Consider the following 19,833-nt stretch of genomic DNA (forward strand, 5'->3'; position numbering starts at 1 on the left):
CCCAGGGTCCGGCCCCACCCCCGGGAGGAACAGGGGCGCATGTGCCCTGGACACGAAGCTTGGCGCCTGTCTGCACCCCGGGGGTGCCCCCTCTGCATTTTTTTTTTTTTTTGCTTTTTGGGTCACCCTGGTGATGCTCAGGGGTCACTCCTGGCTCTGCACTCAGGAATTACTCCTGGCGGTGCTCAGGGGACCCTATGGGATGCCGGGAATCGAACCTGGGTCGGCCGCGTGCAAGGCAAACGCCCTCCCCACTGTGCTATCGCTCCAGCCCCACTTCCTCTGCATTTTTCTTTCCTTTTCTGCTTCTGGTGTCTGGGCCCACCCCTGCGAGGCTAGGGGGCCACCGCCAGCAGAGTTGAGGCGCCCAGAGCGGGGCCAGGGAATCGGGCCCGGGGCTTCTCCGAGCTGAGACGGCGCGGCCCCGGGCTCTGCGTTTCACACGCCCCCGTGAGACCAGGCTGCTCCCCTGGAGGGAGCATCTTCCCGACGGCGAGATGCGGTTGGGTTTAAGCAGCTCAGGACCAAGAACGATTAGTTTGGGAAGTCAGAGGCAGGAAAAGAAGAAAAGCCACTTTGGACCGAGCTCAAAGGTAACGCCGCCTTCTCCGAGGCGCAGGGGGCCGGGAGGGCGGCCCCAGCGTCAGTTCCGCTCCCCTCTGGCAGGGGTGCCGAGAGGGGTCAGCCCCCGGGCAGTCTGAGCAAGGCAGGTTCCGGCCGTCTGGGCTCAGCTGCCTCTATGTGTCTCTTGGGCTTCGGGCAGGAGCGAGGGGGCACCCGGACCCCGCACCGGCTTACCTGCGCTGAAGACGGGCTCCTTGGGTTTGCTGTGGGCAAGAGAACAGACACGGGTGTTAAAGGGCTCCCGGACCCAGCTCGCTCCAGCCCGCCCCCTGCAGCCCCCCTCACCCTCCGCGGGGCTCAGCCCTAAGCTCGGGCTCTGCTGCCGGGACAGGAAGTGTCCTCAGAGACCAAGGGCGCAGGGGGGCCGTCCAGTGGTCCAGGAGTCCTACTGAGGGGGGCCACGTGCCTCGCGCCTGCTTCCTCCCCCTCCCCCTCCTGTGGGCAGTCGAGCCCATCCCAGGGGCCAGGAAGCCCTGAGGCGGGGCCTCGGGGGACTGGATGGGGCACGGGCTGGGAGACCAAGAGTGGGCGCTGGGAGCACCGCCTCACCCCACGGCAGGCGAGAAGGAGGCTCAGGAAGGCCCAGAGCAGGTCCTGTGTCGCGACTCTAGGGCCAGGCCTCTGCCACTGCCCACCCTGTCTCTGCCCACTGGCCCCACGTGCCAGCAGAGACAGGAAACCCACTCCAGGGGGGCAGCGGGGAAGAGCAACGCCGAGCACATGTATGTGTGTGTGCGCATATGTGCACATGTGTATATGTGTGTGCACATGGGTGCACCTGTGTGTGTGTATGTGAATGTGTGTGCATGTATGCAGTGCACCCCGGCAGACGCACACCTGGCATGCCCTCTCTGCATTTTCTTTTTCTCTTTTTGGGTCACTCCTGGCTCTGCACTCAGGGATTCCTCCTGGCGGTGCTCAGGGGTGCCGGGGATCAAGCCGGGGCTAGCCGTGTGCAAGGCAAGCGCCCTCCCCGCCGTGCTATCGCTCCGGCCCCACCTCTTTATTTTTAAATACCCGAGGGCACACTGTGACCCCACAGGCCACTCTCCTGGCGGGAGGGAGCCCCCTTCACACCCGGGTGAGGGACAGTGAAGGACACGTGCCGGGTGAGTAAATTCCCTTGGCAGTGGGCAGTTAGCACCTGGTCACCTGCCTCTGTCCTCAGCCCTAAGGGGAGCTGCGGGGACGCGGGAGGGGATGTGGGAGGAAAAGTGGAAGGGGGACATGGGAGGGGACTCGAGAGGGGACATGGGAGGGGACTCGAGAGGGGACATGGGAGGGGACACGGGAGGGGACGCGGCATTCTCGATCCCAGCAGGCGCCAGCTCCCATCTGTGCCGGGGCAGGAGCAGACCCCTGGGAGAGGAAGTGAACTCTGACCTGCAGACCCTCACCCCCAGCCCCACCCCCATCTGGCCTCACCCGAGAGTGGCTCTGTGTGGGTGGGGGTGCGGCTCTCTGGCCTGGCTGGGAGCGGCCAGTGCAGGGTCCCCCTGTGGGCACGGCACAGCTCCCGGGGGCTCCTGAGGGCAGGAGGGAACCCGGTGTGCACGAGAGGCCCCCTGCACGGTCCGGAGGGGTCTCCCTTCCCCCTCACGCCACGGGCCCAAGCCTGCCTATACCTACGGGCTCTCTACCCAGCAGCCTCACAGTAAAGCAACTAGGAATATTCGCCCTGGCGAGGCGGCAGGCGCTGCCGTGGCTCGGAGGATGAAACGGTCTGGGTCAACGGGGGGAGGGGACGGAGCGACAGCGCAGCAGGGCGGGTGCTGGCTTGCACGCAGTTGACCTGGGCTTGATCCCTGGCACCCCACAGGGGCCCCGACCCTGCCAGGATGACCCCTGAGCACAGAGCCAGGAGTCGGCTGAGCGCAGGTGCATGGGGCCTGAAAGCAGAGACAGCAGGTGCTTCCCCGAAGGCGCACGGGGCACGGCCCACCACTAGGCGGCGCCGCTCACACAGGGCTCCCGCGCTCAGGCGGGAAGGGCCACCACAGCATCTCAGCCCTGCGGGGCTGCTGGGGACACAGGAGAGCGCGGAGGGGCGGTGAGGGCAGGTGTGGCCACAGTCAGAGGGTTCGGCCGGCTGCCCCGAGACGCGCCCCGCACGGCACCCCGAAGATCAGCTGCCTCCACCCGACTCCAGGCACATCCCAGGAGCAGGAGAGCCCTTCCCTCACTCAGCGTGTGTGAGTGTGTGCGTGTGAGCGTGTGAGCATGTGTCTGTGTGAGCGTGTGTGGTGTGAGTATATGTGTGAGTGTGAGTGCATGTAAGTGTGAGCATGTGTGTGAGTGCATGTGTGTGTGTCTAAGTGTGAGCATGTGTGTGAGTGCATGTGTGTGTGTCTAAGTGTGAGCGTGCGTGTACATATGTGAGGACATTGTGAATGAGTGCATGTGTGTGTAAATGAGTGTGTGTTTGAGCGCATGTGTGAGTGTGTATAAGAGTAAGCGTGTGAGCACATGTGTGAATGAGTGCGTATGTGTGTATGTGTATTTGTGTATGCACATGTGTGAGTGTGAGCACCATGGACAGACGCTTCTGAGTGCCGTGGGTGACACGCTCAGGACCGCCTGTTCACAAAGGAGTGCACTGGACGCCCTCCGCCCAGGGGCCCCGAGCCCAGCGCTGGCCGGCGCTGCTCTGCAGGGTGGAGGCCGCCAAGCACAGCTGCTCCCGGAATGTGGAGACGAGGGCGGGGAGGGGTCAGGGGCGGGGGACTCGCCTCCGCGGGGCCCTAAGGTCGCGTCCCAGCCCTGCCGCTCCCTGCGTTGCTGCGGTTGGTCCCGTGGGCCCCCGAGGCCGGGCACACGCATGAACGCTCACGTGCACGCTCAGTGCTCGTGCGTCCCCAGTCCTTCAGAAAGCGAGTCGTAAGGGCTCCCGTTCCCTCGTTCCCAAATCAGAAGCTTCCATGGTGGCAGACGGAAAAGAATCCCTCTGCAAATACCTTACGGAAATATCCCGTCCGTTTATGAGGCCAGAGGATCCAGCGGATCAAACAGATCTGGAGATTACGCAACTCGGGTTCTCTTGGGAAATTCTTGATGGAAATCAGATGTGTGGGGAAGGAACCGCGTTTGCAGAGCCGCTCTGGCGGGCCGTGGCGGGCGCCTGGGCCGGGGCCCCGCGACCCTGCGTCCAGAGCTCGGGCTCCCCGTTAGCCTGGCCTCCCGGGGGGGGGCCTAACCGTCTGGACGAGCGGGCAGACCCCACGCCAGCAGCTTCCACCGGCCACGTGCTGGCGTCGGTGGAGACGGTGCCAGGGAACGAGTGCCCGCTTCCCGCGCCAGCTGGGTGGGGACGGATCTATCGGGTCACCGTCGGGGCGCCCGTGGGCTGCGCTGACCACTGGGCACCAAAGCCCTGACCTTCCCGTGAGCGTGGGCCCAAGTCTCGTGTACGCACGGGAGTGACATGACAGCTCCGTGTTCCAGACGAGCGCGGGCGGGGCCGGGGCCCGGGGGGCTGTGGCAGAGCAGCCGAGTCCCCACCCCCACGCGCTCTCGAGGTGGCCGTTACAAGCTACCCGCCACGCCAGATTCAGAATTAGAAACGCGGTTCGAGAAACCAAGAGGAACTCGGTTCCTATTCCTGGTGCCAGCTCAGTCGTGCAAACAGCTTCCGACAGCTGAGCGGCCGGCCTCCCGCCCGGACGGGGAGGACAGCAGGCGCGGGGGATGGGGGGGCTGGCCCTGCAGAGGTGGCACGCGCTCGCAGGGGACGCCTGGAAAAGTCCCATCCCTATCCCCAGCCAACACTCGGGGGCTCCGTGCACTGCGGGGCTGGGGGTCCGGGGCTGGAGGGTGACGGGGGCTGCCCGAGAGGCGGTCTCAGCCGCGCCCCGAGGTTCACAGCGCCCTCCACCCAGCTCCTGGCTGAATGCCTGAGGTGCCCCCTGGCTGCGCTGCCGGGGCGGGTGCCCTCGGGTGTCCCTTACCTCTCGCTGTTCTTCTTCCCGCTGGAGGAGCTGCTGGTGGACCCCGTGCGGGTGCGGTTGCCTTTGGGGTCCCCAGAGTTTTCCCTTCGGCTTCCGGGAGACACGCGCTCGGAAGAGCTGGTCCGCTTGATGGAGCTGCAAGACAGACCCGGGCGGTGTGAGACCCCCGTGTGGGGGCAGTGTGCAGGGCGGGGCCCACGCTGGCTCTCCCTCGGGGCAGGAGAACTCTCCAGAAGGTCTCTGCTCCTCTCCGCCTTCGGAACGACAACCCAAGGGCGGGCCGAAGGCCTGGGGGAGCCAAGACCCCATCCCCGCAAGACTGGGGACAGGCACGCCGGGCTCAGGAGACACTGGGCACTGCCGACGCCCAGCTGCAGGCAAGGACACGGCTGGCGCCTGGCGGGCACAAGTCAGGGACGCAGCTCAGTGCCCGCCCGCGGGGTCAGCCCCGCCCAGGGCTGAACCCTGAGCCCCGGAGGGCAGGCGCGGGGGGAGTGGCCCTCAGGAGGGCAGGGCCCTCACCAACAGGGGGTCCTGGCCAACGAGACCCCGTGTCTACAGGTGCTGCCCGCGCCGGCCCCTGTGCTCCACCGGCAGGACCAGAGGGGCAGCTGGGTGGCCCCGAGGGAGGTCTGGGGAGGGACACAGGCCGGCCACTCTGAAAAGGACGAAGCAAATGGCCTCAGATGTGGACACGGTGTCCACATCTGTGTCGTTCTCGTCCACTCAGTGGCCAGCGGGAGCATGGACACTCGGGGGGCCCAGGTGACTGGCCAGGCAGGCACAAGGCTGGGGCACAGCTGGGCCGGTTTGGGGCGCAGAGTGGCCGTGGGTGGGTGCCGAGGGGGCGCCCCCGGAGGTGGAAAGGAGCAGGGCTGGGTGGGGGAGGGCTCCATGGGGAGAGGGGAGGGGAGGGGAGGGGGCTGACGGGAGGCGGCTGCGGCTGCCGGGAGACCTGGAGTTGCAGAAGGCAGCAGTGCGCAGCCAGGGCAGGGGGGAGGCCGTGGGAGTCTGTGCCGAGACAGGCCGGTCAGCGCCCCGCGCCCCGCAGTGCAGGGTGAGAGGGGGCCTCCTCCTCCTCCTCCTCCTCCTCTTCCTCCTCCTCCTTCCCCTCCTCCTCTCCCTCCTCCTCTCCCTCCTCCTGCTCCTCCTCCCCCCCACTCCTCCCCCCTTCCTCCTCCTCCTCCTCTTCCTATCCTCCTTCCCCTCCTCCTCTCCCTCCTCCTGCCCCTCCTCTCCCCCACTCCTCCCCCCTTCCTCCTCCTCCTCCTCCTCCCCCTCCCCCCTCAGACCCTCTCCCTCTGGCAGCCCAAGGTCCCGGAACTCATCTCGGGCCGCAGCCTTTGTGACTACAGCCGGGAGCCAAAGCGCCGCGGCCCTGTGACCTAATTCCCTTGCGCCCGCCCGGCCTTCCCGGGGCCCCGAGGCCTCCCCCGGCACAGCCTGGCCGTGCCTTCAGATCAGCGTGGACTCTGGGAACACTGGGTGTGGAGCCGAGGCACTCACAGATGTGTGCGTCTCCGGGGTTGGCGGGGCCTTTCCTGCGGGGCCGGGGGAGGCTGTGAGGCCTGTGCGTGCGCGGGTCCCTGGGGGAGTTCAGGGTAAGTTCAGGCCAGCAGGGAGGGAGCGCAGAAGCGCCCTGAGCCCGCGGGGGGCGGGGCTGCCCGGGCTCCCCCAGTGCCTGCTCGGGTGCTCTGGGGTCAGCAGGGCTGGCCGCCACGCCCGGGTTCCGAGAGCCACACGTGCTATTTAATAGAAACATCACGCGTCCTTCGCGGTCTCGAGGCCCGTTGGCCCAGGGCCAAGAGCAGGACCGCGGGGCCATCTCCAAGGTCACTGCGTGCACGCGTGCTGAGCTGCCCACGGGAGACCTGCGGTGTGCGGGCCACCATGGTGACGGGACTCAGGACCTGCTGGCGGGCGGCAGGCGTGGGAGGGAAGAGCCTGGGGACAGCGGGCGGGGAGGGGAGCAGGTGCCCCTCGGGGCGCTGGCGGTCTGTCCGTCTGCACGCAGGAGACGCCCAGCCGAGTGCCGGGAGGGAGAGCAGACACCGCAGGACGGCGGGGGCACGAACGGGGCACGAACGGGGCGCGGACACTCCGGCCCGCCCGCGAGCTGCAAACCCACGGGACGCCAAGACGCAGAAGGGCCCCGGCTGGCGTCACAGCTGCCTGTCACTCAGGCTTATGGGGCCATGTGTGCAGGGGCCGGGACAGAGGTCAAAGGGCGGGGCGGGGCCCTGCAGGCGGGAGCCCCCAAGCCAGAGACAGTGCTGACGAGCCCCCCTGCCCCCAGCCCTGCTGCTCCTGACCCCTCGGAGACAGGAGGCGTTTCCTCGGCGGGTCCAGAGCCCGGGGGTGTCACAGCTTCCCCGGACCCCACATGGCAGCGCTGCCCACGCAGTGAGGGCGTCCTGGCCCCCAGCGGGCTTGCCTGGCCCCTCTGCGCCCTGTGGCCGGCGAGCGGGACTCACGCTCTCCCCGTGGCGAGGCCTGTGCCGTGTCCGGGAGGCGGGAACAGGCGCGACACCCTTCTCGTCCCTCCGCTCCAGCCCCACTCCCAAGCCCCGACTCCTAGGTTCTGACGTTCTGTTACACACACACACACACACACGTGCACACAAGCACATGCACACACACGCGCGCACACACACACACACGTGCACACAAGCACATGCACACACACGCGCACACACACACATGTGCACGCACACACGCACGCACACACATGTGCATGCACACACGCACACGCACACACATGTGCACACACGCACACACATGCGCATGCACACGCACACATGCACACGCACACACACATGTGCACGCACATGCACACACACATGCGCATGCACCTGCACACACACGCGCGCACACACACGTGCGCACAAGCACATACACACACACGCACACACGCGCACACGCGCACACACTCGCGCACACACACGCATGCGCACACGCGCACACACACGTGCTGGTCCTCAGGGGAGTGTGGCAGGAGGGAGGCAGGAGCCAGGCTGAGGGCCACGGCGGTCTCCCTCGCTGCAGATTGGCGCACCCTCGTCCCGGGGTGCAGCCGGGCCTCTGCCCGCCGTGGCTCCTGCGTGGCCAGATCCTTCCTGGGGGTGTCACTGGCGTGGCGGCAGGGGGACGTCCCCGGAATGGCGGTCCCCGTCCACTCAACACCCTTCTGGGTTCGTGTGAGGGGACTCTGGCCTGGCCAGTCTGTCCCGCACAGTGGGAGACGGTCCTGCGGGCGGAGGCCTCGCCCGCTGATGACCCACGGCCGGGCGTCCGGCCCTGTCACCGCCGGGAGACGGGTTTCGGTGGCCCAACCCGAGTCAGCATCCTGAGGAGGCCGAGGACCGTCCAGGACCCCACACAGTGGGAGAACTCTCTGCCGCGTGAGGTCACTCCCTGGACCCAAGGGGTGCGGGTGATGGGGAGGGGACCCCAGCAAGGCGCGCCCTGCCCGGCGTGGCAGAACAGCCGCAGAACCACGGAGCAGTGCCCCCGGGCCAGCGGAGGTGAAGGGCAGTGAAGCCCAGCAGATGCTTCTGGAAGCAACGGAAAGCAGTCTGGGGTTTCTGCCCCCTCGGTCCTGCGGCCGTGCCTGGCCGGGCACCATGACGGCCGGTGCTCCCGACCAGTGTCACCCCGGCTGGGGACAACGCTCCCCTTTGTGGCGCTTCTGTTCTGGTGCCGACCCCGCGGCTCTGTGTGATTGGCGCGCTCGACTTCAGAGCAGGGAGAAAGAGCGAGTGTCTGGGCTGGGGGTGGGGGAGGCTGTTCTGTGGAGGGCTCGGTTCCCCAGCCCCCCGCTGACTAGGTAAGCCCACCCCAAGCAGCCCCCTGGCCGCTGGGAACAAAGCCCTTCCCGGCCCTAATTGGCCACACAAAGCACACGCCGGGCGCCGGGCAGTTTCCAAGGGGGGTTTGTTCCCGAAGCACTTGGCTGAGAGGCCGGAGGAGAGGAGACAGACACGCGCCCATCCATCTGGACTCCGCCCGGGGGACCCCCGCGTGCTGACCGCGCGGGGTGGGCCTTCCTCTCAGACCCTCGCACCCACAGGCCTCCCGAGCTTCCTCGGGCTCCTTCCTGCGGGACAAGCAGACAGACAGACAGACGGAAGGACAGGGCAGGCCCCTCCCCACGTGCCTTCCTGCCATGACGGGGCCTCCCGTCCCCGAGTCCCGGAGAAGCAGAGACACGGGGGCGGGGGGGGGGCGGGTCAGAGGCTCCACGCGGGCGCAGGAAGCGGGTCGAGGAGGGCGAGCTCAGGGGGCGGCCAGAGTCTGAGGAAGCGGACAGTGGCTCACAAACGGGAGCACAGCCTCGAGCGGCCTGAGACCGTTTCTGGGAGGCAGGCCGCCGTTCAAGCACCAACACGCGCACCATGCTGTCCAGTACGGCTCTCCCCGTCCCGGGGTTCTGGAGAGAAGAGACGGGGCCCACTCACAGTCCTTCGCGTGGGGTCAGCCCGGCAGCCCTGCAGGGACGGGCAGGGTTGGTGCTCACTGCTGTGTCCCAGCTCTGTCTGTGGGCCCCGGGCTGCCCCGGGATGGGGGAGGGGTCACCTGGCAGGGGGGAGGGGACCGGGCTGATCTCTGCCTCTCCCAGCCAGTCTCATTTTGCTTGTAAGATTGGTCATCATCTAGTCCACACAATGATTTTCAGGGTTAGTGATGTGGTATTAAAATCCAGGCCCCGCTCTGGCTTTTGTGTTCCTCGAATAATCTGTTTCTGCCCGGCCCGGAAAGATGGCTCAAAGGACCCAGGCTCGGCCCTGGTGGGATTGGCCCCGGGACACTGCAGGGGGAGCAGCTCCCAAGCACGGCTAGGAGGGGTCCCCAGAGAAATGATTTCTGCCCTCATCACCAGTTTAATGAGTGCCGGGAGCCCTGTCTGCAGCCGATCGTCTCCTATCCGGGGGAAAGGGGTCAGTCAGGCACGACTCACAGGTTACCCCCACTCAGGAGCTCCGTCCCGTTAATTTCCACCCCTTCGGTCCCTCAGCCCAGCTGGCAGGAACCCCGGTGCCCACAGTCTCCGAGGGCCCAGGAGACTGACCACACCGAGGGCATCCCTGCAGTTCATCGGCTCCCTGTGGTCACTCAGAGGCTGCTCGGAAATCCAGGAGCAAGAGCCCCCACTGCGGCTGGCACAGAGAGGCCATGTGCCAAGGGCTGGACGGTACAGCTGTGTTTTCATTTCAGCTTCTATTTCCTTCAAGCATCTAATTTAAGGGTAGCTGTTTGCTACCCTTAAAAGTCAGTCTTGATGAGATCTCCAAGCCTGCTCGGATCAGGGCTGGGCCTCCTCCCCCCAGGTCCCCAGTTTTCCAGTAGCTTGGCAGTCACACGCACAAACTGCCCCTCAGGTGCCATGTAATCCCATCAACGGCCAAGACCCAGAGACTATAAACTAAAGCTCCCGGAAGAGAATGACACAGAATTTCCTGGACATTATATTCTATCCATAACAAGCAACACAAAACAAATGGTCTAGCATTGCCTTTTCAGCAGGTTTCAGTGGTGGTGAGACTGGTGTAGAAATATCAAATGTAACCAAAGTAGAGAGAGAGTATGGAGGAAATTGTCTGCCACACAAGCATGGGAAGGGTTGGAATGGGGGTGGGGGGGAATACTGGGGATTTTGGCAGTAGAAAGTGCGCAGTGGAGAAGGGATGGTGTTTGATGATTTTATGACCGAAGCTCAAACATGAAAGCTTTGTAGCTGTATCTCAGGGTGAATCAAAAAAGGGGGAGGAAATAATAAAATAAAATTAACATTCTGAATAAAAAAAAGTAATGTGGAGTTCATGCCCCATTCAATCAGCTTAATCAATGGCTGAATAAGCTATACTTGTTAGCAATAGCAGCACTCCTACATTATAAAAAAAAAAGTCTTGAGATGGACTTTTTTTTTTTTTTTTTTTTTTGCTTTTTGGGTCACACCTGGCAATGCACAGGGGTTACTCCTGGCTCTGCACTCAGGAATCACTGCTTGGCGGTGCTCAGAGGACCATACAGGATGCTGGGAATTGAACCCAGGTCGGCCGCATGCAAGGCATTGCCCTACCTGCTGTGCTATCGCCTCAGCCCCTGTCTTTTTGTTTTTTGGCTTTGTGGCCGCCTGGCAGTGCTCAGGGTTTACTGGCACTGCACTCAGGAATCACTTCTGACATGCTCGGGGACCATACAGGAGGCCAGGGTTTGAACCCGGGTCAGCCACGAGCCAGGCAAATGCCCGACTCTCTGTGCCATCCCTCCAGGCTGAGGCATGCAGTGCCGTCTTTCTGACTGAGCATAATACCCCCTACGTCCAACCGTGTTGTTGCATACGGCACGATTTCACCTTAAACAAAATGCTGAGGGCCAAAGAGAGAGTCCAGGGGTTAGAGCAACCCCTGCACACAGCGCCCCCACCAAGGACAGGGGGCTGACAAGAATCCACTGAGCACAGCACCACGCCCCTGATCCGATCACTCGCTGACAGATGCTCAGGGCTGACAACCCTTAGGAGAAGGGAAGACAGGGGCGTTAGGAGGCACCTGCAGACGGATGAAAGGAAGAAGCTCTCGACAGAAGCTAAGGAAGGCAACACTCAAAGAGAAGAAAGACTGCAAAGGCACAACGCAACCGCGTGGTTCAGCGAATAATAATGATAATAATAATAATAATAATAATGTAGCACTGCACTGCACTGTCATCCCGTAGTTCATTGATTTGCTCGAGCGGGCACCAGTAACGTCTCCATTGTGAGACTTGTTACTGTTTTTGGCATATCGAATACACCATGGGTAGCTTGCCAGGCTCTGCCGTGTGGGCGGGATACTCTCAGTACCTTGCCGGGCTCTCCGAGAGGGGCTGAGGAATTGAACCTAGGTCGGCCGCGTGCAAGGCCAGCGCCCTACCCGCTGTGCTATCGCTCCAGTCCACTAATAATAATAATAATAAATAAGAGAAACAAAATAATAAATAACAGAAATGCAATTTAAAGTAAAAAAAAACTGGGGCTGGAGCGATAGCACAGCAGGTAGGGCGTCTGCCTTGCATGCGGCCGACCTGGGCTCGATTCCCAGCATCTCATATGGTCCCCGAGCACCGCCAGAGTAATTCCTGAGTGCAAAGTCTGGAATAACCCCTGAGCATCGCCCGGTGTGACCCAAATTTTAAAAAATAAATAAATAAATAAAAGTAGAAAATCCTGGGGGCCAGAGCTATAGTGCAGCAGGTAAGGCACTTGCCTTGCCCGTGGCTGACCTGGGTTCGATTCCTGGCATCCCCTATAGTCCCCTGAGCACTGCCAGGAGTCAGCCCTGAGCACCACCAGGTGTGGTTCCAAAACAAAACAAAACCACCACCACCACCACCACCATCATCATCATCATCATCATCATCATCATCCCTTTGATCGTCGGATTTCTCGAGCAGTCTCAGTAACGTCTCCATTCATCCTAGCCCTGAGATTTTAGGAGCCTCTCGCTGTACTCATCCTTCCAACGATGCCGTACTAGAGGCTCTTTCAGGGTCAGGGGAATGAGACCCATCGTTGTTATGGTTTTGGCATATGAATACGCCATGGGGAGCTTGCGTGTACGAGGTTCTCCTACGTGTACAGGAAATTCTTGGTAGCTTGCCAGGTTCTCCCAGAGGGAGAACTAGGCTATAAGATGCCAGGAGCTTGGTTTTATAGTCTCTGGATGTTGGTCGTTGATGGGATTACACGGTGCCAGAGATCTCAGCCCCGGGTCCCACACACCTGGATTCCTCTGCCGGTGCCTTCATGCACCTTCATGCATGAGGCTCATCCGAACGTGTGGAGAGGGGACTTGAGCATGGCTGTGGCTGGGCTCAAAGATTAAACAAAACCAAAAAAAGTAAAAAACAATAAGAAATGCAGGAGTCAGCTTGCTCCGCCGGCCATGCTCTTCCTTGGACACGCGTCTCCTGCTCGTCTCTGGTATCTGTGTGACTTTTTCCACTCGGGAGAAACCCATGTTTTCTCTTGAACAAGAGAATTTTCTCTTTTTCTCCCTTCACATTTTTTTTTTTTACTTTTTAATTGAATCACTGTGAGATAGACCCTAAGCCCCTCACATCTTTCTAAGCAAGTTTCATTCAATAAAAACTACATTGCTTCACCAAAAAAAAAAAAAAAATCGAGTGGCTATTTGTAAAGTTAACAAAATAGATAAATCCTTAGCTAGACTAACAGAAGACTCAATCAGTTGTAAATTTAAAAATGGGACTACAAGGGATATCACAGAAATACAGAGTACTGTTAAACAAACATGATACATGTAGGACAGTAAACGGGGTAGCTAGCGGAAATGGAGAGAGTAGAAACATACACTGACAGCTCTCCAAGACTGAATCAGAAGAAAAATTGCTGAAATCTCCTCAGTTGGAGGTTCAAGCAATCATGGGAAATTTCTCCATAAAGAAAAGCCACTGGGGAATTCTAACAAGAAATGATCGTTATTTTCTGTTTGGTCGTCGGTGTTTGGTCCAAACCTCGAGAGCAGCTCTGAGCCCGGGCGGCAGCGGCCCACCTGAGCTCAGCCGGGAACCCCCTGCACCTCCCTCAGACCCCCACGGCCCGGCCCGTCTCTGTCTGCCAGCACCACCCCTGCCAAGAGCCGCCAAAGGCAGGGAAAGCCACCGGCCACTCTCCCTGGTGGGCAGGATATAAAGTCTCGGGCCAGAGAAATGCTCAGCTGTGAGTACCACTGGGCGGGGGACCCGGGGCACAGCCCTGAGCGGGAATGAGCCCCGGACACTGCCAGGTGCGGCCTCCCAGCAGAACCAAGCCAAAACACTCCCCCAACAAAATCCTAGAAACCAAACCCGATGGCACGTTGCAAGGGTCACGTGCCGTGGGCAAAGGCAAGAAGGGCCTGGCGCGGGGGCATCACTGACTGCAGGGACAGAACCGAGGGCGCCCGGACCCTCTCCCTGCAGGCAAAGCACCGGCAACACCCAACGGCTTCTCAGGGCAGACACACTCAGAGAGCTCCAGAGAGAAGGAAACTCCCCGAACACAACCAGAGTCCACGTCCCAACCGTGGCAAAGGCCAGCGAGCGTGGCCTGTCCGTCACCACTATGTAACACTGACCGGAAGGCACAGGAAGAACCACAAGGACCTGGTGTGCTGCTTATGAGGGGCTCCGGGGCCCCACACACAGTGGATGGCAGAGGCGACTTCAACCAAGGTACCGGATGAACACACCAGACAAGACAGCCGCGTCCCTGTCCATTGTTCAGAGACGGTGAAGAAAGGAAGCTAGGAGAACAGTTTCACTCACTGCACCATCAAACAGCGTAAAACACCCAAGAATCAACCAAGGGGGATTGGGGGATATTGAAACGACAATGAAGTAGAAATAAAGTGGGGAGACATTCCACGTCCCTGGACAGAATGACTGCATGTGGTTAGAATGTTCATACACCCCACAGTGATAGATTCAGGGCAATTCTCACCAGGTTCCAATGAAGGGGCCGGAGGGACAGGACAGCGGGGAGGGCACTTGGCCTAACACTGACCGACCTGGATTTGATCCCCGGCATCCCGTAGGGTCCCTGAGCACCACCAGGAGTGACTCCTGAGTGCAGAGCCAGGAGTAATCTCTGAGCACTGCTGCTGGGTGTGGCCCCCAAACAAACAAACAAACAAACCAAAACCAGATTAAAAATTGCTTAGAGAGACTGCATCTTGGTACTGGGACCGTAGCACAGCGGGGAGGGTGCTGGCCTGGCACACGGCCAACTGGGATCTAATCCCCGGCATCCCATAGGGTCCCTCGAGCACCACCAGGGGTGATTCCTGAGTGCAGAGCCAGGAGTGACCTCTGATCACCTCCAGCTGTGGCCCCCAAACCAAAAAGAAAAGAGAGGATTACATAAAAAAAAAAACACCTCCATGTATCAATGGAAAAAAATCAAGAGCATGAAAAAATAACCTAAGGAAATGAGAGAAAAATATTTACAGACCATACACCCCACATGGGTCAATATCCAGCAAGTAGCTCTAAAATTTAAGAACAACAGGGGCTGGAGTGATAGCACAGCGGGGAGGGCATTTGCCTTGCACGCGGCCAACCCGGGTTCAATTCCCAGCATCCTATATGGTCCCCTGAGCACCGCCAGGGGTAATTCCTGAGTGTAGAGCCAGGAGTGACCCCTGTGCATCGCCAGGTGTGACCCATAAAGCAAAAATGAAATAAAATAAAATAATAAAATAGATAAATAAAATTAAAGAACAACAGAAACAAATCCCCTCCCCCCCAAAAAAATCCCTTTAAAACCAGGTAAGCTTGCTTTGAAAAGGGGCAAAGATCTGAGCAGACATTTCTCCAAAGTCGACCTCCAGGCGACCAAGATGCCTCAGAGGTGACTGTGGTGACTGTTAGGGAGCAAGAGAGAAGGACATGAGCTTGTCCCCCGAGAGACTCGGCCCCTCCCAGCGGCAGCCGCCGTCCAAGGGGAAAACCACAGATGCTGATGTCCAGCGGGAGAGATCAGAACGTGGGCAGCGTCTGTGCCAATGCCCGCTCGAGCAGGACACAGGCGGGTCCTTCTGCGCTGAGCTCAGGGATCACTCCTAGCAGGGCTGGGGGACCCCACGGGGTGCCAGGGAGGGGTCAACCCAGGCCGACCCGGATCAAGGCAAGCGCCCTCCCTGCCGGCCTCGCCCTCCGGCCCACGAGTCGTTACAAAGTTCCTCCTGCCAACCTCACACCCCGAGGGGTGAGAGGGTCCCACCCACAGTAACGAGAGCCCCCAGCACCCCGAGTGCTTCAGCCCAGACGGGGTGCTGTGACACCAGATTCCTTTCTAGAGTCCTAAGAAGCCCTACAGAAACAAGCTTTTCAGAATTCACCAACAACCCATGAAGCTGAAAAAACCCTGTGAGATCTTGGTTGGCAGGGGGGAGCTGTCCTGTGTGCACAAAAATGTGAGAAAAGAGTGGGGTGAGAGAGATAGTACAATGGGGAAGGTGTTTGCCTTGCATGTGGCCAACCCGGGTTCAATCCCGGCATCCTCTAGGGTCCCCTGAGCACTGCCAGGAGTAATTCCTGAGCATCGCTAGGTGTGACCCAAAAAGCCAAAAAAAAAAAAGGGGGGGGGCTGGAGCAATAGCACAGCGGGTAGGGCATTTGCCTTGCATGTGGATGACCCAGGTTTGATTCCCAGCATCCCATATGGTCCCCCGAGAGCCGCCAGGAGTAATTCCTGAGTGCAGAGCCAGGAGTAACCCCTGTGCATCACTGGGTGTGACCCAAAAAGCAAAAAAAAAAAAAAAAAACCCAAAAAGACACAGGGCCAGACACATAGTCCCATAAGGCACTTGCTTTGCAGGTGGCGCACCTCGATTCTATCCCTGGTACCCGCCTGGACCCCTAAGCCCCTCCGGGAGTGATCCCTGAGCACCACTGGGTGTGGCCCCCACCCAATCAGTAAATCAACCAACCAACCAACCCCTGTTCCGCTGCTTCCCTAGGCCAGCCCGCGGGGTGGAGCACTGCGGGAGCAGGAACGTCACTGTCCAGAGCCGAGCCCTCCGGGAAAGCAGCCTGGCTTAGACGACAAGGGTTTCATCACGGCCACTGCAAGATCAGGAAAAGGAGGAGGCAGCCTCGGTCCAGCTGACGGGCGGCCCAGAGCCTGGCGGAGCCCGCGTGAAAGTCTGAACAGGTGCCCGGCTGCTCAGGACGGCCAGGCCTGCACCCGGGCTCCTGACCCGGACACTTTGTCGTCATGTGGGCTTCAAAAGCGACTGGTGTACGGGTGTGGAGTGGTGCACTGCGCTCCGGCCGGTGCGAGTGGGAGGGTCTGAGGAGCTGGCCCAAGCAGCCCCGGGGTGACGCCCACCCGCCTCGTCCTGTCACTGTCAAACACTGAACTTCCCGCCCACTTCAGATCACATGTGCAGGGGAAAGAGCCCCAGGAGCAGGGGTGGACGGCAGCCCTTGGCTTAAACGCAGAGCCAGGATGGCTCCCTCGCCTTCCCCCGGGTCCCGGTACCTACCTTTTGGTTGTGGCCGGCACGGTGGCCCGGGCCCCAGAGGGGGACGTGAGGGAGCCGCCCGGATTCTTTGGTAATACGGTGCCATTGTTCACGGTGGCTCTGAAGGGCAAGGTCTGCACCAGCGGTCTCGCTGCAAGGAGAGCAGAAAAGGGACTCAGAACTGCACCCTTGTCACCGGAGAACTGCAGGCGTGCGGGGAGATCGGGCCTGGAGAACTGCACATGCGCGGGGAGATCGGGCCTGGAGAACTGCACACGCGTGGGGAGATCGGGCCTGGAGAACTGCACACGCCCGGGGAGACCGGGCCTGGAGAACTGCACATGCGCGGGGAGATCGGGCCTGGAGAACTGCACATGCGCGGGGAGACCGGGCCTGGAGAACTGCACACGTGTGGGGAGACCGGGCCTGGAGAACTGCACACGTGTGGGGAGATAGGGCCTGGAGAACTGCACACGCTCGGGGAGATCGGGCCTGGAGAACTGCACATGCGCGGGGAGACCGGGCCTGGAGAACTGCACACGTGTGGGGAGACCGGGCCTGGAGAACTGCACACGTGTGGGGAGACCGGGCCTGGAGAACTGCACACGTGTGGGGAGACCGGGCCTGGAGAACTGCACACGTGTGGGGAGATAGGGCCTGGAGAACTGCACACTCTCGGGGAGACCGGGCCTGGAGAACTGCACATGCGCGGGGAGATCGGGCCTGGAGAACTGCACACGCGTGGGGAGATCGGGCCTGGAGAACTGCACACGCCCGGGGAGACCGGGCCTGGAGAACTGCACATGCGCGGGGAGATCGGGCCTGGAGAACTGCACACGCGTGGGGAGATAGGGCCTGGAGAACTGCACACGTGCGGGGAGACCGGGCCTGGAGAACTGCACACGCTCGGGGAGATCGGGCCTGGAGAACTGCACATGCGCGGGGAGACCGGGCCTGGAGAACTGCACACGCGTGGGGAGACCGGGCCTGGAGAACTGCACACGTGTGGGGAGACCGGGCCTGGAGAACTGCACACGTGTGGGGAGACCGGGCCTGGAGAACTGCACACGTGTGGGGAGATAGGGCCTGGAGAACTGCACACTCTCGGGGAGACCGGGCCTGGAGAACTGCACATGCGCGGGGAGATCGGGCCTGGAGAACTGCACACGCGTGGGGAGATCGGGCCTGGAGAACTGCACACGCCCGGGGAGACCGGGCCTGGAGAACTGCACATGCGCGGGGAGATCGGGCCTGGAGAACTGCACACGCGTGGGGAGATAGGGCCTGGAGAACTGCACACGTGCGGGGAGACCGGGCCTGGAGAACTGCACACGTGTGGGGAGACCGGGCCTGGAGAACTGCACACGTGCGGGGAGACCGGGCCTGGAGAACTGCACACGTGTGGGGAGATAGGGCCTGGAGAACTGCACACGCTCGGGGAGATCGGGCCTGGAGAACTGCAGGCGTGCGGGGAGACCGGGCCTGGAGAACTGCACGCGCGTGGGGAGATCGGGCCTGCAGACACACGGGGAGATGGGGAGGCTGGCGGAGCTGTCCAAAGTGGGTGAGGGGCATCAGCAGATGACGGTGGGTAGGAGCGGGCGTCTGGGACGCCCCCCACTCCCCACACAGAAATCAACTCCAAAGGGACTGGGGCCGCTGTGCAAAATGCAAATCATGCAGCATCCAGACCGAAGCGGGAGGCGCCCTGGGAGCTCAGGGTACGGGGATACGGCGCAGAGCATGAAAGGAAGCCCTGCGACGGGGCAGAGCCTCTGCGAGTCCCCTCGGATAACGGATCTGTCTGCAGACGGTGGCCGGCCCCAGCAAACAGCCCAATTACAGAGTGGGCAGCAGATCTGCACAGCGCCTCTCCAAAGGAGAGATACAGATGGCGAATAAGCATATGAAAGGATGCCCTGCGTCCTTTGTCATCGGGGGGATGCAAATGGCGACAATAATGAGGGGTCCCTCTACCTAGGTGGTGGCTGCAGTCCAACCGAACAAGACAGCAGAGCAGACAGCACGCCCGCGTGGCCCCGGAGCCCAGCGCCACAGACCAATTGTCATTCCGGGGACGCGGAGTGCAGGGCTGGTGGGGGAGGGGGCTGTGGACGGTGCCCGCAGAGCCACTCTGAGCCTCCAGCGGGGTCCGGGCCCTGTGCAGGCGGTCAGCTGACCCGAAAACTCCCGTCTACGCAAACCTGTACTCAACCTGTCTTCACCGGCAAAAGCTGGAAGCAACAAGGCGTCCCTCGGGCCGAGTGAATCAGCCAGCACTGCAGGCGTGCAGGAGAGCAGCGGGCAGGGAGGTGAGAGAAAGGACAGTCCACAGCACGCGGCCGAGCCGCCCCCCTGCAGAGGTGACGTCCCACCCGAGCTGCTTCTATGACAGTCTAGAAAAGGCAACACCTGGCACAGTGGCTGGGGCCGACGGTTTATGGGGGTAACGGCTGTATGGCCCCGCTGAGGTGGACATGGGGCCACTCTTGGAGTCTGCCCAAACCCAGACTCGTAAAGACCAGACTCGAAAGTATGCGAAGAAAAGGCCCCGCAGAAAGACCAGAGCTCACAGGAGTGAGGCTGACGGGAGTAAGGTCAGGAGTGAGGCTCACGGGAGTAAGGTCAGGAGTGAGGCTGACGGGAGTAAGGTCAGGAGTGAGGCTCACGGGAGTAAGGTCAGGAGTGAGGGTCACGGGAGTAAGGTCAGGAGTGAGGGTCACGGGAGTAAGGTTAGGAGTAAGGCTCAAGGGAGCAAGGTTAGGAGTGAGGCTCACGGGAGTAAGGTCAGGAGTAAGTCTCAAGGGAGCAAGGTTAGGAGTGAGGCTCCCAGGAGTAAGGCTTAGGACTAAGGCTCACCACCCACGCTGAGGAAGCTGGAGGTTTCAGTCACAAAACCTGCAAACCCCAATTTTCAGCAGATTATATCTCAGTGAGTCCCTCCTGAGACGTGGAGCCCGCTGGGGGCATGGCGGCAGCTTTGGGTTATGGGAGCAAACGGCTGCCAGGGCCTGTGCTTGGGTGGGCGCCAGGCCAACCCGCCCCCTCTGATTTACTCTTTCTGTTCCACCTTGAGCCGGCCTTAGATTAACTGCGGCTTTTGGTCCCTCTGGAGATTTATCCATGGGTCTCTGAGAAAGGAGCTTGTCAGCTGAGCCAGACGTGATCTTGGGCGTGGCTCCCATAGACCTAGCCTTAACTTCTCAGGAAACTGGGTCCCGAGTAGTTGGGGTCCGGACAAAGGCAGGGCGACA

At 61.3% G+C, this 19,833-nt stretch overlaps 1 protein-coding gene across 3 annotated transcripts in view; it reads right to left on the bottom strand.

Moving 5' to 3' along the window:
- The window catches only part of EML1 (EMAP like 1), an 87,227-nt gene that overhangs the window by 23,783 nt on the left and 43,611 nt on the right, over window positions 1-19,833 (bottom strand). For all 3 annotated transcript variants that reach the window (XM_055132409.1, XM_055132410.1, XM_055132411.1), the window contains exons 3-5: window positions 16,601-16,730; window positions 4,569-4,703; window positions 799-827 (exon numbers count right to left, since the gene is read on the bottom strand). In XM_055132409.1, the coding sequence (XP_054988384.1) occupies window positions 799-827; window positions 4,569-4,703; window positions 16,601-16,730 (294 nt within the window). The remainder of the gene's footprint in view (window positions 1-798; window positions 828-4,568; window positions 4,704-16,600; window positions 16,731-19,833) is intronic.

Source organism: Sorex araneus, chromosome 3 (assembly GCF_027595985.1).
Source record: "Sorex araneus isolate mSorAra2 chromosome 3, mSorAra2.pri, whole genome shotgun sequence".
Classification (NCBI taxonomy): Eukaryota; Metazoa; Chordata; class Mammalia; order Eulipotyphla; family Soricidae; genus Sorex; species Sorex araneus.